Source organism: Heterodontus francisci, chromosome 29, assembly GCF_036365525.1.
Source record: "Heterodontus francisci isolate sHetFra1 chromosome 29, sHetFra1.hap1, whole genome shotgun sequence".
In the NCBI taxonomy this organism is placed as follows: Eukaryota; Metazoa; Chordata; class Chondrichthyes; order Heterodontiformes; family Heterodontidae; genus Heterodontus; species Heterodontus francisci.
The window spans coordinates 9010418-9027388 of record NC_090399.1 but is presented as its reverse complement, the minus strand read 5'-3'; the positions used below and the strand labels follow the sequence as shown (position 1 = coordinate 9027388).

Here is a 16971-nt window from a genome sequence, read left to right as displayed (position 1 = left end):
TAACACAATCAATTATCCCAGGACCCAGTAACACAGTCAATTATCCCAGGATTCAGTAACACAATCAATTATCCCGGGACCCAGTAACACAATCAATTATCCCAGGACCCAGTAACACAATCAATTATCCCAGGATCCAGTAACACAATCAATTATCCGAGGATCCAGTAACAGAATCGATTATCCAGGGACTCAGTAACACAATCGATTATCCCGGGATCCAGTAACACAACCAAATATCCCAGGGCCCAGTAACACAATCAATTGTCTGCCTGATCCAGTAACACAATTAATTTTTTGGCCAGGCCCCGCAATTTAGCAATGTCAGTAACATTTGTGCCACATACGTGCCAGGCAATGACCATCTCCAACAAGAACGAATCAAACCATCTCCCCTTGACATTCAATTGCATTTCAATGTCTGAATCCCTCACTATCAACACCCTGGGAGTTACCATTGACCAGAAACTGAACTGGAGTAGCCATACAAATACCGTGGCTACAAGTGCAGGTCAGAGGCTAGCAATCCTGCGACGAGTAACTCACTGCCTGAGTCAAAGAACAAACAAAGAACAGTACAGCACAGGAACAGGCTATTCGGCCCTCCAAGCCTGCGCCGATCTTGATGCCTGCCTAAACTAACACCTTCTGCACTTCCGGGGCCCATATCCCTCTATTCCCTTCCTATTCATGTATTTGTCAAGATGTCTCTTAAACGTCGCTATCGTATTTGCTTCCACCACCTTTCCTGGCAGCAAGTTACAGGCACTCACCACCCTCTGTGTAAAAAACTTGCCTCGCACATCCCCTCTAAACTTTGCCCCTCGCACCTTAAATCTATGTCCCCTAGTAACTGACTCTTCCACCCTGGGAAAAAGCTTCTGACTATCCACTCTGTCCATGCCGCTCATAACTTTGTAAACCTCTATCATGTCACCCCCCAACCTCCGTCGTTCCAGTGAAAACAATCTGAGTTTATCCAACCTCTCCTCATAGCTAATGCCCTCCAGACCAGGCAACATCCTGGTAAACCTCCTCTGTACCCTCTCCAAAGCCTCCACTTCCTTCTGGTAGTGTGGCGACCAGAATTGCATGCAATATTCTAAGTGTGGCCTAACTAAGGTTCTGTACAGCTGCAGCATGACTTGCCAATTTTTATACTCTATGCCCCGACCGATGAAGGCAAGCATGCCGTATGCCTTCTTGACTACCTTATCCACCTGCGTTGCCACTTTCAGTGACCTGTGGACCTGTACGCCCAGATCTCTCTGCCTGTCATTACTCCTAAGGGTTCTGCCATTTACTGTATACTTCCCACCTGCATTAGACCTTCCAAAATGCATTACCTCACATTTGTCCGGATTAAACTCCATCTGCCATTTCTCTGCCCACGTCTCCAACCGATCTATATCCTGCTGTATCCTCTGACAATCCTCATCATTTTCCGCAACTCCACCAACCTTTGTGTCGTCCACAAACTTACTAATCAGATCAGCTACATTTTCCTCCAAATCATTTATATATGCTACAAACAGCAAAGGTCCCAGCACTGATCCCTGCGGAACACCACTAGTCACATCCCTCCATTCAGAAAAACACCCATCCACTGATACCCTCTGTCTTCTATGACCGAGCCAGTTCTGTATCCATCTTGCCAGCTCACCTCTCATCCCGTGTGACTTCACCTTTTGTATCAGTCTGCCATGAGGGACCTTGTCAAAGGCTTTACTAAAGTCCATATAGATAACATCCAAAGCCCTTCCTTCATCAATCATCTTCGTCACTTCCTCAAAAAACTCTATCAAATTTGTAAGACATGACCTCCCCTTCACAAAACCATGCTGTCTCTCACTAATAAGTTCGTTTATTTCCAAATGGGAGTAAATCCTGTCCCGAATAATCCTCTCTAATAGTTTCCCTACCACTGACGTAAGGCTCACCGGCCTATAATTTCCTGGATTATCCTTGCCACCCTTCTTTAAAAAAGGCACAACATTGGCTATTCTCCAATCCTCTGGGACATCACCTGTCGCCAATGAGGATGCAAAGATTTCTGTCAAAGCCCCAGCAATTTCTTCCCTTGTCTCCCTCAGTATTCTAGGGTAGATCCCATCAGGCCCTGGGGACTTATCTACCTTAATGCTTTGCAAGACACCCAACACCTCCTCCTTTTTGATACTGAGATGACCCCAAAGCCTGTCCACCATCTACAAGGCACAAGTCAGGAGTGTGATATACTCACCACTTGCCTGGATGGGTGCAGCTCCAACACTCAAGAAGCTCGACACCATCCAGGACAAAGCAGCCTGCTTGATTGACACCCCATCCACAAGCATTCACTCCCTCCACCACCGAAGCACAGTGGCAGCAGTGTGTACCATCTACAAGATGCACTGCAGCACCTCACCAAGGCTCTTTCGATAGCACTTTCAAACCTGTGACCTCTACCACCTAGAATGACAAGGGCAGTAGAAGCATGGGAACACCACCACCTGCACGTTCCCCTCCAAGCCACACACCATCCTGACTTGGAACTATATCGCCGTTCCTTCACTGTCACTGGGTCAAGATCCTGGAACTCCCTTCCTCTCAGCACTGTGGGTGTACCTACACCACATGAAATGCAGTACTTCATGAAGGCAGTTCACCACCACCTTCTCCAGGGCAATTAGCAATGCTATCCTAGCCAGCGATGCCCACAACCCATGAACAAATTTTTAAAAATTCTGTATCAAAGTCCCATCAGCAAGTTTGCTGCATTCAATGGCCTCCTGCAGCTCCCAGAGAACATCGATCTTTAGTGATCAATATCCTGAAGTTCTTTAGCCTAGAAAACCAGGGCCTAGTCGTCAGCACATATGAAGAGGGTGATTTTGTGGGAGGGAGGTCACTGGTCTATATATTGAAGAGAGACGGTGTGAGAACTGATCTCTGTGAGAACCCGTTGTTGGTTATGTGTGGGCAGCTGATTTGATCTCCAAGGTGCAGACAGAACTGTCGGTTGATCATAGAGTTGATTAGTTGTAGGGATTTCACACAGCAGATGATTTTGGAGAGTTTCAGCAACATACCTGTACACCTCACTGTGTCATTGGCTCAGGATAAGTCAACAAAGGCGGTTCCTGTTTTCAGGCCTTTCTGAAAACTGGCCTCAATATGTGACATCAGCGTCAGGACCTGCTCGGAGAAGTTACAGCCTGTGTGAAACATGCCCGGTGGAAGCACATCAGCGGTCGGCCATTACTGCCGTGGGTTGTGAAGCAAAGATCAGGTGAGTCATCCTTCTTCCACCTGGTGGAATGGAATGTGCCAGGCTGCTTTGTATCATAGGTCATGTACACAGATCTAGTATGAGAGTTGTTCTCCCACAGTGTTGTTCTTGGTGTACCCCCACATGTAATGTTGCAGGGATAGACACCGACATGTTGCACTATGGACATTTGACAAAGTTATTGATTCAACCATGGACAAGGGGCAATTAATATGTATATAAAGAGTATAGCCCATCTAATACCATCAAAACACAGTCTGATTTAAAACACATTTCTCCCTATAAATAAAGTAGCTAAGCATATAAACTTCAACGGAGAGCAGCACAACTATATTAGCTAGCTAGCAAGCAAAATTGTGTGCAATGTAAATGCAAGTTACTCTTGTTAACAGAATAGAACTAGCTATACTATGTCACTGGGTGGTAGATACCTTATTAGATGATGTCTATGGATTCACACTGTACCAGGAGTGCAGATTTGTCCAATAAACCATGAAACCCAAAGAGAGGATTGCTATTATGGTTATCGACGCCAGGCCGTAGAAAAATCAGCAATATGAAGACAAACCATTTCTCACACTGCTGTTGTCACAAGACTATTTACCCTATGATGGTCAATGTTTATGCAACTTCTCCAATTGCTTTGAATATGTGTCTGAAGATAGGACAGTCAGCAAAAAGGCAGTGATCTCCAAATCAGGAGAATTGTATAGGATGGAGCAGATAGTACTTCAGAAGAGTCATGTAAAACAGAAAAGCAGAGTGGGACAGGAAGGGACACTGAGTTTAAGGGTAGGTAACCAAGACCAGTTTATTCGTCTTGACAGGTTGTTAAACCATGTCCTGGATTCCAAAATACAGAAGAAACAGAATCTCTCATGGACAAAATGTCATTTGCTAATCAAAACTAGTGATGCAATTTGATAAACAAAATACAAATAAAGAGCATCCTTCAGTTCCTCCAACAAAGTGACTCTCTTAAATTCACTTATATTTATATCTCAGTTTCTCACTGTCAATTCTGATTCAACTCTGACAAGATAATTATGAACGATAAAGTTTTTCTGCAAATAATTGAGCAGTTGTTACTGCATATATCATTCAGTTATAAAATGCTTAGTCACGATCTGTAAGATTCTACTCCAGACTATCAATTTATGTCCAAGCCCAATCTCTTACCTGTTCACAAAGGTGCATTTTTAGTGTAATGAAATTATTTGATACAGACAACTTTCAAATGACATTGACCATTCAGGTTATATGGTCTCAAACCGGATAGCAAATGATGCACATTGCAGTTACTGGTCATTGACATACTTATAAAACATATCCTTAAATCCAATTCACAGCTAAAACAAAATTAATGACTGTTATTTTTAATAATTAATTTTTACGATGTCTGATAATTTTGAAAACTTTTGCATGATAGCTTTTGTTAAAGAATCATAGACATATCCTCATAGATTAGGGATTATTAAAGCTACCCATTATATTATATTTACTCACTGTTGTATATAGGTCAGCAGCATATTGTTTTTGGTCTATCACTCAACTCCATTATACAGTACTCTTAACTTCATGAGGAACATATATTATTGACTTCTAGAGATCACTTGGATTTTCTATCCTATTTTCCCCTCAATATCAGTTCTGGAACAATGTGATTCTACATGGATAGCAGCGTAATTGCAACATTTATAAAATTCCAGCAACTTTAAACATGTGACTGAGCTTGTGTCACAAGTGAAAGTAATGCATGCCAGAGCTTATAAATCGAGACATTCCCTAAGTGACTTTTGTCATTTCAAAATACATTTACATAATACAAGCCTTTAAAATTGTATTTTAAAATAACCTAGCTGCTATGGAGTGGGATAGAGAGACAGAGAGGAAGGGGAACAGAGAGAGAGAGAAGGATAGGGGTCAGAGCGAGGAGGGAGAGAGAGGCGGGACAGAGAGAGGGGGGGAAAGAGAGAAAGTGAGGAGAGATGGGTGTCCGACCATTTTGCATGGGGGGGCACATTACAATTTTTATCATAGAGTCATGGACTCATAGAGTTATACAGCACAGAAACAGGCCTATCTGCCTGTGCCAGCTATCAAGCACCTAACTATTCCAATCCCATTTCCAGCACTTAGCCCGTAGCCTTGTATGCTATGGCGTTCAAGTGCTCATCTAAATATTCTTAAATGTTGTGAGGGATCCTGCCTCTATCACCTCTTCAGGCAGTGCGTTCCAGATTCTAACTACCCTCTGGGTGAAATTTTTTTCCTCAGATCCCCTCTAAACCTTCTGCCCCTTACCTTAAATCTATGCCCCCTGGTTATTCACCCCTCCACTAAGGCAAAATGTTTCTTCCTATCTAACTTATCAATGCCCCACATAATTTTGTACACCTTAATCATGTCCCCCCTCAGCTTTCTCTGCTCTAAGGAAAATAACCCTAGCCTTTTCAGTCTCTCTTCATAGCTGAAATGCTCCAGTCCAGTCAACATCCTGGTGAATCTCCTCTGCACCCTCTCCAGTGCAATCACATCCTTCCTATAGTGTGGTGCCCAGAACTGTACATCGTACTCCAGCTGTGGCCTAACTCGCGTTTTATACAGCTCCATCATAACCTCCCTCTTATATTCTATACCTCAGCTAATAAAGGCAAGTATCCCATATGCCTTCCTAACCACCTTATTTACCTGTGCTGCTGTCTTCAGTGATCTATGGACAAGTACACCCTCTGACCTACTGTACTTCCGAGGGTCCTACCATCCATTGTATATTCCCTTGCCTTGTTAGTCCTCCCAAAATGCATCACCTCACACTTCTCAGGATTAAATTCCATTTGCCACTGCTCTGCCCATCTTACCAGCCCATCTATATCGTCCTGTAATCTCCTTTCCTCCTCACTATTTACGAAACCACCAATTTTCATGTCATCTGCAAACTTACTGATCATACCTCCTATATTCACGTCTAAATCATTAACGTACACGACAAACAGCAAGGGTCCCAGCATCGATCCCTGTGGTACACCACTGGTCACAGGCTTCCACTCGCAAAAACAACACATGACCATCACCCTCTGCTGCCTGTCACTAAGCCAAATTTGGATACAATTTGCCAAATTGCCCTGGATCCCATGGGCTCTTACCTTCCTAACCAATCTCCCATGCGGGACCTTATCAAAAGCCTTACTTGTTGTAGGGTATTCCCAAGCGCAGAGGCAACTGCAGTAAATATCATACTGTTTAAATATTATTTGAGTAACCAGTAACATATAATATTAGTGAACAGTGAGGAGGTTGCAAAGCACCATGGGGCTCAGTGAACTTGACCACATTCCACAGGAGCTGAGTAATCCAATCTCAAACAAAAGGCTAATTAAAATGAAAAGCAGACACCCTTGTGGAATATTGACAAAGGTGCTAGTCTGTAACAAGGTGAAAACATCATGAGTAGTCCCCTATCTGTGTATGGGCCGGTAACAAAGTGAAGGTAACGAGGTGAAAACATCATGAGTCGTCTCCTATCTGTGTATGGGCCGGTCATGCAGCCCCTCTATGCCTAGTAACCGCTCCTATTGGCTCCAATAATCAATGTATATAATCGATAATCATTGTGATTGGACCATGTCCAGCCGGGATGGGCTGAGTAACTGTTTGAAAATGTATAAGTATGGATGATTTTCCTTTGTTCAGTGGAGAGGCATCTGGACAGCCCAGTGACCTGCTCCCCGCCGGCGTAATTAAATAAACTGTTTGACATTGGAGCAGACCTGAGTGTCGAGTGATTCTTCTGGATTCATTCCCGCTAACAATTACTGAAGTCCATATAGACTACATCAACTACTTTATGCTCATCTACACAGCTAGTCACCGCCTCGAAAAATTCAATCAAGTTAGTTAGATGATCTCCCCCTGACAAAGCCATGCTGAATATCCCTGATTAATCCCTGCCTGTCCAAGTGGAGATTAATCCTGTCCCTCAGAATATGTTCCAATAGTTTCCCTACCACTGATGTTAGACTCACTGGCCTGTAATTACCTGGATTATCCCTGCTACCCTTCTTGAATAATGATCCCACATTCGCTGTCCTCCACTCCTCTGGTACCTCTCCCTGTGGCCAGAGAGGATTTGAAAATTTGTGTCAGAGCCCCTGCAATCTCCTCCCTTGCCTCACATAACAGCCTGGGCTACATCTCATCTGGGCCTGGGGATTTATCCACTTTTAAGCCCGCTAAAACTGCTAATACTTCCTCTCATTCAATGCTAATCTGTTCAAGTATATCACAGCCCTCTGCCTGAGCTCTACACCAACATCGTCCTTCTCCCTAGTGAACACTGATGAAAAGTAATCATTTAAAACCTCACCTCTGTCCTCCGGTTCCACACACAGATTTCCACTTTGGTCCCTAATGGGCCCGACTCTTTCCCTGGTTATCCTCTTGCCCTTAATATACTTTAAAAATGCCTTGGGATTTTCCTTTATCTTGCCTGCCAGTGTTTTTTCATGTCCCCTCTTCGCTGTCCTAATTACTTTTTTAAGTACCCCCCCCACTACACTTTCTATACTCCTCTAGTGCCTCCGCTGTTTTCAGCACTCTGAATCTGCCATCAGCCTCCTTTTTATTCCTGATCCAAACCTCTATATCCCTTGACATCCAGGGTTCCCTGGATTGTTGGTCATACCCTTCACCTTAACGGGAACATGTTGGCTCTGAACTCTAACTATTTCCTCTTTGAATGACTGCCACTGGTCTGCTGCTCCCAGTCCACTTTGGCCAGATACTGTTTTATCATATTGAAATCGGCCTTCCCCCAATTCAGTACCTTTATTTTCGGTCCATCTTTGTCCTTTTCCATCACCACCTTAAATCTTGCAGAGTTATGGTTACTATCCCCAAAATGCTCTCCCACTGACAAGTGAAGCCACTTGTCTGGCTTCATTCCCGTGGATTAGGTCCCGTACTGCCCCTTCTCTTGTAGGACTTTCTACATGCTGGCTCAAAAAGCTCTCCTGGATGCACTTTAAGAATTCCACCCTCTTTAAGTCTTTTGCATTAAGACTATCCCAGTTGATATTAGAGAAGTTGAAATCCCCTATTATGTGGGAGGAAACCAATTCACACAGCAAAAACCCACGCAGTCACAGAGAGAACTTGCAAACTCCGCACAGGCAGTACTCAGAATCGAACCTGGCTGACTAAAGCTGTGAGGCTGTGGTTCTAACCACTGCGCCACTGTGCCACTCATCAAGTTCCAAATCAAAAGCTGAAGTGCTGTTCATTGAGCTTACACTGAGTTTCATTAGAACTGTGTAGGAGACAGAGGACAAAGAGGACAGAAAGGGCTGGGGAATTAAAATGACAGGTGACCACAAGCTCTGGGTCACACTTGCAAACTGAACGGAAGTGTTTCTGCTCATCTGCTTTTGGCCTCCCCATTCACTGTGAACAGTGAATACAGTTTAGTAAATTGAAAGGAGCACAAGTAAATCACTGTTTCACTTGGAAGGAGTGTTTGGGGCCCTGGTCAGTGGGAAGAGAGGAGGTAAAAAGGCAGGTGTTGTATCTCCTGTGCTGGTATAGGAAGGTGCTGTGTGAAGAGATTTACTTGGACACAGCGATTTCTGATATTCTTTTCCATTGATTTGAATAAGAAGAAATTTGATCAGGATTCTTAATTCTGGAGCTAATTAGGAAACTGTGCATCTGCATCCTGAGATTTATCATCTATTACTGGAAGCAGTAAATCTCCCCGATCTCCTTGTAACAGAGGCAACTATCAAAATAATACAACAGCAAAATGGTGAAACAGAACTCCATTAGTTAATGTTATTCTGGCCCAAGAAAAGGCAGATTTACAATAAGAGCAGTATAATGGTAGAATGTTCAATAGACAACCCAACTGTGTGAAGAGTTTTTGGTATTGCTGCCAGTACCAGGTATCCAGCAGCAGGTGGTGAGACTGCACTGTCAAACTTTCCTGATCTTTGTACAGCTCGCCACCACCATCTTCTGGCTGAAATTGACACTACAATGAACTGCAAGTGAAAGTTAAACCCTCTGGAGGGAATTTTCACTTTTACCACCCAACACAAGAGAGTTAATTTGTGTATTTCTGGTTTCTAATGATGCACGGTGCTGAATACCTGAATAAATGAATGGGGGGGGGGTGATGAGAAAGGGCTGGGATGGAGTTGTTACCGGCTGCACACATTTCCCTGAAGAATGTGACTAAAATATCAAACAGTCTGAGCATCCGATTACATTCCCAGTGTGTCTGTGTGTGATAAGGTGGGGAGTTGGATGGAATTGATGTTCTGGTTGAAAATACAAATATCAGTTTTTTATTCCTTTCAGGATCAACAATCCAACGTAAACAAAACTGCTTAAAATGAAACAGAAAAAGATGATTTTAATGTAAAATTCAAATATTGCAATGATCACATCCCCAGACTCCATGGAAATGCAGTATTTTCCTCCTTCAATATTTGGATTTCTCCCTCAGGCTTTCATGTTGTGGGTGCAGAGTGAGAAATGGAAACACAGAAGAAATCACAGCTCCAGACTGGGAAACAGGTGAAGAGATGGAGGACGGGACTGGGTGGTTTGACTGACTGAAGCAGGGAGTGAATGAAGGAAGGAGAGACACAAGATATTTAATTTACTGTTTATTTTAATCTGCTGACATTTATATTTGTATTGGCTTTATTTACAGTCTGATTGTGATTTTACTATGTAAAATTTGGAAATTAAGTGATACATTTAGTGACAACCTGCTGTCAACCGCCAACCTCTGACCACCAACCTCTGACCTCTGCTCCTGGGGTCAGGTCACTGTGACATCAGTGATGATGTGGCTGTCCCGAGACCCCGCCCCTTTTACAATCCGGATCCAGATCCGGAGCAGATTCTCAGACACTTGTTTAAATACCAATTCCAGAAGAAAGGATAAAGTCTCCCCGTGAATTTATTCCCAGTGAAGGTGTGGAGATGGGACTTGGTGTCCACGCAGTAAAATGAAACTGTCCCGCACTCATAACTGAGAAAAACTCCAACCTTCCTGGGAATCTGATCAGCAGAGAGACAGGATCGAGAGGAGGAGTTTATATTCAACTGATCATCAACCCGCTCAATGGTCCAAAATCCAGTCTCCGGGCTCAGTCTGACCCAGTCCTTCCTGTTCACAGACTCTGCAGCTACTCCCAGACTCCACCACTGATTTTCCGCCACCTCCACCTCCCAGTAATGTTGCCCAGATGTGAATCCCTCTGATCCCAGCACACACTCCCTCTTCGTAAACCTCTTCCCAGTGTCAGGGAGGCTCCTCCAGGTCCTGGTGTATCTCAAACTCTTCAGATCCTCAGACACCTCGAGCCATGGATTCGCTGTTTCCACATCCAGGGTCACAGAGACTGGGAGAAAAACCAAAGCATTAGAGACTCACTGGGGATCGGGGGGAGAGACTCCCTGGGGATTGGGGGAGAGACTCACTGGAGACCAGGGATGGGGAGAGACTTTCTGGGGATCGGTGGGGGGGCAGAGACTCGGAGTGGATCGGGGGGGAGATTCACTGGGGATCGGGGGGTGGGCCACGCTGAAGATCATGGGAGAGACTGATTGGGGATCGGGTGGGGGGAGACTCGCTGGGGATTCAGGGGAGAGACTCCCTGGGGATCGGAGGGGGAGTCTCCCTGGGGATCGGTGGGGAGACTGCCTGGAGATTGAGGAGAGACTGGCTAGGGATCGGGGCAGAAGAGACTCGCCTGGGTCGGGGGTGAAGAGACTCGCTGAGCGTCGAGGGGAAGAGACTTGCTGGGGGTCGGGGGGTGAAGAGACTTGCTGGGGGTCGGGGGGGAGAAAAGACTTCCTGGGGGTAGGGGGGAGAAGAGACTCACCGGGGTCAGTGTGGGGGGGAAGAAATGTAGAGGATGGAGGCTTATTCATTGAGTATGTTCAAGACTGAGATTGATAGATTCCTCAATATTAAATACATCAAGGGATAAGGGGATAGTGCAGGAAAATGGTGCTGAAGTATATCAGCCATGATCTCATTGAAGGGCAGAGCTGGTTCAAAGGGCTGAATGGCCTACTCCTGCTCTTTTGTTCTTATTGAGCTCTGTGCCTTGCAAGCACAGGCGATGCAACACCTGCCCTTTTACCTTCCCGCTGTCCAAGGTCACAAAGACTTCCCACAGGTGAAGCAGTGGATTTACTTGTACTTTTTCCAGTCTAGTTACTGTATTCACTGCTCACAACGTGGTCTCCTCTACACTGGGGAGACCAGACACACAGAGTGGGCGACCTCTTCGCCGAACACCTCTTCACTACAGGGAGAAGGCCGGAGAGTGGCATGAGGTAAATTGTTCTTTCAGAGAGCCAGCACAGACACGATGGGCCGAATGGCTTCCTTCTGTGCTGTAACCATTCTGTGAACAGCTCCATTCAATCCGCAAATGTGACCCCATCTGTCATTTTAATTCTCTGCATCACTCCCACTCTGACCTCTGACCTTGGCCAGCTACACTGTTCCAGTGAAGTTCTCGATGAGCTTGAGGAACTGTACCTCATCTTTCAATGAAGCATTTTACAGCCTTACAGACTCAATACCGAGTTCAACAATTTCAGATTATAACCTCAGCCCCATTTTTTATTTTTTTGGATGACAGCTGTTGGTGATGATTCTTTTGTTCCCATTTTCATCTCCTCTCGACCCATCTTTTGTTTCTTTACTTGCCCCATTACCATCTCCTTCTGCCTTGCACTATCATCCCTTTTGTCATTTAATTTCTCTGCCCTCCACCCTCGCAGAGCCTGGAGGTAAGGAGCACGGAGCTGAAGGAGTGGGGGGATGGAGCAGCAGAGCGACTGGACAAGATAAAAAGCAAGGCCCTGGGAATAGGCCTCAAATTGGCAAGGCACAGAGGTCAGGAGGGTGAATCTGAAAGAGTTTAGGGGCGAAGTGGCAGAGCAGCCCGAACCCTGAGGGACGTGTGTTTCAGAGAGTGAGGTAAAAAAGTGACATCAGCTCAAGGGAAGAAGTAGCTCGTTACCAAAGCCTTTAGTTTATTTCTGTAAGTTTAGTTCATCTAATAAACAAATGTATCGCAGAACACCTCAGTCCCATTTAATGCACACCCTGTTCCATGTGGGAACTCCAGGAAGTTCCTCATGTCCCGGACAACCAAGTCTGCAGGAAGTGTTGTTGGGTTTCGAAGACTGAGTATCAGCTTGCATCACTCTGTTCCATCTATGAGGCTGAGAGCTACATGGATAACACATTTCTGGAGGCAGTCACCCCATAGTTTAAGAATGAGCAGGCAGATCGGGAATGGGTGATCACCAGTCAAAGAGGACCAGGCAGGTAGTGCAGGAGTCCCCTCAGTATATCTCGCCCTCAAACCGGTATTCTGTTCTGAATATTGGTAAGGGTGATGGTTCCACTGGGGAGTGCCGGCAGAGCCAAATCCACGGCACCATGGGTGGCTCAGCTGTGTGGGGCTGGTGGAGGTGAAGAGGAAGATTGGGAATGCAATAGTGATCGGGGATTCTATAGTTAGAGGATCAGACAGGTGTTTCTGCAGATGTTTGATTCCGGGGTGTTAGGTTGCGTCCCTGGTGCCAGGGTCCAGGATGTCACTGAACGGCTGAAGAATATTCTAAGGCGTGAGGGTAAACAGCCAGAGGTCGTGGTCCATAACAGTTACAGCAACATAGAAAGAAAGAGGGATGAGGTCCTGCAGGCAGACTTCAGGGAGTTCAGAAAGGGGTGAATAAACACAACCTGAAAAGGGAGTAATCTCCATATGAGTCCAGCTGCCACACACCAGTGAGTATAGAAATAAGAGGATAGTAAATGAATGTGTGGCTGGAGAGATGGTGCAGGAGAGAGGGCTTCAGATTCCTGGGACATTGGGACCTGTACAGGCCGGATGGGTTACACCATCACAGAGCAGGGAGCAATGTCCTCATGGGGCAATTTGCTAGTGCTGTTGGAGAGGGTTGAAATAATTTGGCAGGAGGATGGGAACCAGGATGTAGCATTAGAAAGGAGAAACAAGGTGCACAAAGGATTGGGAGAGACAGGTAGCACTAAAGTAAGAAATTGTGAGCTAGTATGTGGGGCCAGAGGAAATACAATAAGATCTAATTCAGGTTTACAGTGAATGTATGTAAATGTACAAAGCATGATAATAAGGTTAGTGAGCTGCAGGCACAGACAGACACATGGGAATACGATGTTGTGGTGATAATGAAGACCTGGCTCAAAAACAAGGACAGAACTGGATACTAAATATTCCTGGATACAAGGTGTTCAAATAAGATATGGAAGGAAAGAAAGGAGCAGGAGTGGCATTATTGATTAAGGAGAATATTACAGTGCTGGAGAGTGAGGATGTCCTGGAGCAGTCAAAGACAGAATCTATTTGGTTACAGTTAAGAAACAATAGAGGTGCCATTACATACTGAGGGGATTCTATAGGTCACCAACTAGTGGGAAAGATATAGAGGAGCACATTTGCAGGGAAATGACAGAGAAGTGAAAGAAATATAGAATAGTGATAATGATAGTGATAATGGGGGACTTCAATAATCCGAATATAAACTGGGATAGTAATATTATAAAGGGCAGGGGGGGTGGGGGGGAAGCGTTTCCGAAGTGTGTTCAGGAGAATTTTCCTGATCTGTACATTTCGGGTTTGATGAGGAAGGAAGCATTCCTGGATCTGGATCGGGGGAATGAGGTGAATTAAGTATCACCGGGTGAACATTTAAAGAACAGTGTTCATTCTATCATAAGGTTTAGATTCGCTATGGGAAAAGACAAGGAGCAATCTAGAGTGAAAATACTGATTTGGAGGAGGACAAATTTCAGTGGGTTGAGAATGATTCCAATTTAATCGGGACAGATTCAAAGATTGGCAGGTAAAACTGTAATGGAATAATGGGCTGTTTTTAAAGAGGAGATGGTTCGAGTCCAGTTGAGGTCCATTCCCACGAGGGGGAAAGGTAAATGAGTACTTTACATCTGTCTTTACCAAGGAAGAGAATGTTGCCAAAGTCATACTGAAAGAGGAGGTAGTTGACATACTAGATGGTAAAAATGACTAAAACTGAGGTACTAGAAAGGCTGACTGTACTTTGATAAATCATCAGGACTGGATGGGATGTATCCGAGAATACTGAGGGAAATGAAGGTGGAAATTGTGGAGGTACTGGTCACAATCTTCCAATCCTCCTTAAATACAGGGGGTGGTTCCAGAGGACGGAAGAATTACAAAGATTACACCCTTGTTTAAAAAAGAGTGTAAGGATAAAGTCAGCATTTACAGAACAGTGAGTTTATCCTCGGTGGTGGGAAAACTTTTAGAAACGATAATCTGGGACAAAATCAACGTCACTTGGACAAGTGTGGATTAAGGAAAACCAGCATGGATTTGTTGAAGGTAAATCATGTTTAAGTAACTTGATTTGAGTTTTTTTGTTGAAGTAACAGAAAGGGTTAATGAAGTTAATGCAGTTGATGTGTATATGGGCTTCCAAAAGACATTTGATAAAGTGCCACATAAAAGATTAATAGGCAAGATAAGGGCTCCTGGTGTTGGGGGTAATATATTAGTGTGGATAGAGGATTGGTGAACAGACAGGAAGCAGAGAGTGGGCTTAAATGGGACATTTTCAAGTTGGCAGCAGTGAATAGTGGGGGTGTCGCAAGGATCAGTGCTGGGACCTCAGCTATTTACACTCTATATTAATGACTTGGATGAAGAGACAGAGAGTTTGCTGATGATCCAAAGTTTGGTGGAAAGGTAAGCTGCGGGGAGGATGTAGAGAGGCTGCAAAGAGATATAGACAGGTGAAGTGAGTGGGCAACAAAATGGCAAATGGAATATAATGTAGGGAAGTGTGAAGTTGTCCCGTTTGATAGGAAAAATAGAAAAGCAGAATATTTTTTAAAAGTTATGGAAATGGTAAGTGTTGATGTTCAGAGAGACTTGCGGGTACTCGTACAAGGAACACACAAAGTTAACATGTAGGTGCAGCAGGTTATTAGGAAGACAAATAGCATGTTGGCCTTTATTGTAATGGTATTGGAGTACAGGAATAAAGAAGTCTTACTAAAATTGTACAGGGCTTTGGTGAGACCTGGAATACTGTGTGCAGTTTTGGTCTCCATATTTAAGAAAGGATATACTTGCACTGGAGGTGGTGCAGCGAACATTTACTAAACTGATCCCCGGGATGAGGAGATTGTCCTATGACGTGAGGCTGACTAAACTGGGCCTATATTCTCTGGAGTTTAGAAGAATGAGAGGCGATCTAATTGAGACATAACAAGATTCTGAAAGTGCTTGATAGGGTAGAAGCTGAGAGATTGTTCCCACTGGTCGGAGTATCTAGAACACAGGGACACAGTCTCAGGATAAGGGGCCGATCAGTTAGATCTGAGGTGAGGAGAAATCCCCACCCCAGAGGGTTGTGGATGTTCCATCATTAAATACATTTAAGTTTGGGATAGATAGATTTTTGGTCTTGCAGGGAATTAAGGGATATGGAGATCAGGTAGGAATGTGGAATTGAAGCCCAGATCAGCCATGATCGTATTGAATGGGGTAGCAGGCTCGATGGGCCGTATGGTCTACTTCTGCTCCTATTTCTTGTGCTCGTGTGTGAAGGTTTGAGAGAGAGTACAGAAAAGATTTCTGAGAAAGGTTCTGGTGATGAGGGACTTCAGTTATGTGGATAGATTGGAGAAGCTGGGGGTCTTCTCCTTAGAGAAGAGAAGGTTGAGAGGAGATTGGATAGAGGTGTTCAAAATCATGAAGGGTTTGGACAGAGTAGATCGGGAGAAACTTCCCATTGGCAGAAGGGTCGAGAACCAGAGGACACAGATTTAAAATGATTGGCAAATGAACCAAAGGGAACATGAGAAAAAAGTTTTTTACAATCTGGAATGTACTGCCTGAGAGTGTGCTGGAGGCTGATTCAATCAGACTTTTAAAAGGGAATTAGATAAGCACAGGAAGAGAAAAAAATTGTAGAGCTACAGGGGAAGGACCAGGGAGTGGGACCAGCTAAACTGCTGTTGCAGAGGGTCAGCATGGATTCTTTCTGTGCTTTAACCATTCAATGATTATATCACAGCCTTCCCCTCTTGTCTTTCTTTCTCTCCTCCTCCCTCCGTACTTGTTTAAAACCTGTTATATCTCAAACTTTTTCCAGTTCTGTTGAAAGGTCATTGAGCTGACACATTAACTGTTTCTTTCTCAAAGACATTGTCCGACCTGCTGAGTATTTCCAGCATTTTCTGTTTTTATTTCAGATTTCCAACATCTACTTTTATCTGATCTAATTGTTTCTTGGAGCAGGCCTTTTGGACTGAATAGAAACACGAATAGACCAATGTTCCTATAGCCTCACCAATCTACCTATCGCAGGTACGTGACAGAATTGATAGGAGAGACTCGGCAGTCCTTGTTACAACCAAGTTCAGTCTTCACACTGAGTTCACCCTCCATCCTGTTGTGTGCTAAGTGGGATAGATTAAAAACAGATCCAGCAGCTCAAAACTATTCATCCATTCGGCACTGTGGCCATCAGCAGCAGCAGAATCATCTTCTACCAAATTCTGTAACCTCATAGCCTCATTCTCCATCACCATCATTACACATAATTGACCCTGGTTCAATGAGGAGTGTGGA

At 44.4% G+C, this 16971-nt stretch overlaps 1 protein-coding gene across 1 annotated transcript in view; it reads right to left on the bottom strand.

Annotated features, from left to right (window-relative positions):
* Positions 1 to 9724: 9724 nt before the first annotated feature.
* Positions 9725 to 16971, bottom strand: part of LOC137345914 (butyrophilin subfamily 3 member A1-like) — a 195891-nt gene continuing 188644 nt past the window's right edge. The window contains exon 6 of the mRNA XM_068009161.1: positions 9725 to 10683. Coding sequence (XP_067865262.1) covers positions 10151 to 10683 — 533 coding nt within the window. The 3' untranslated portion in view covers positions 9725 to 10150. The remainder of the gene's footprint in view (positions 10684 to 16971) is intronic.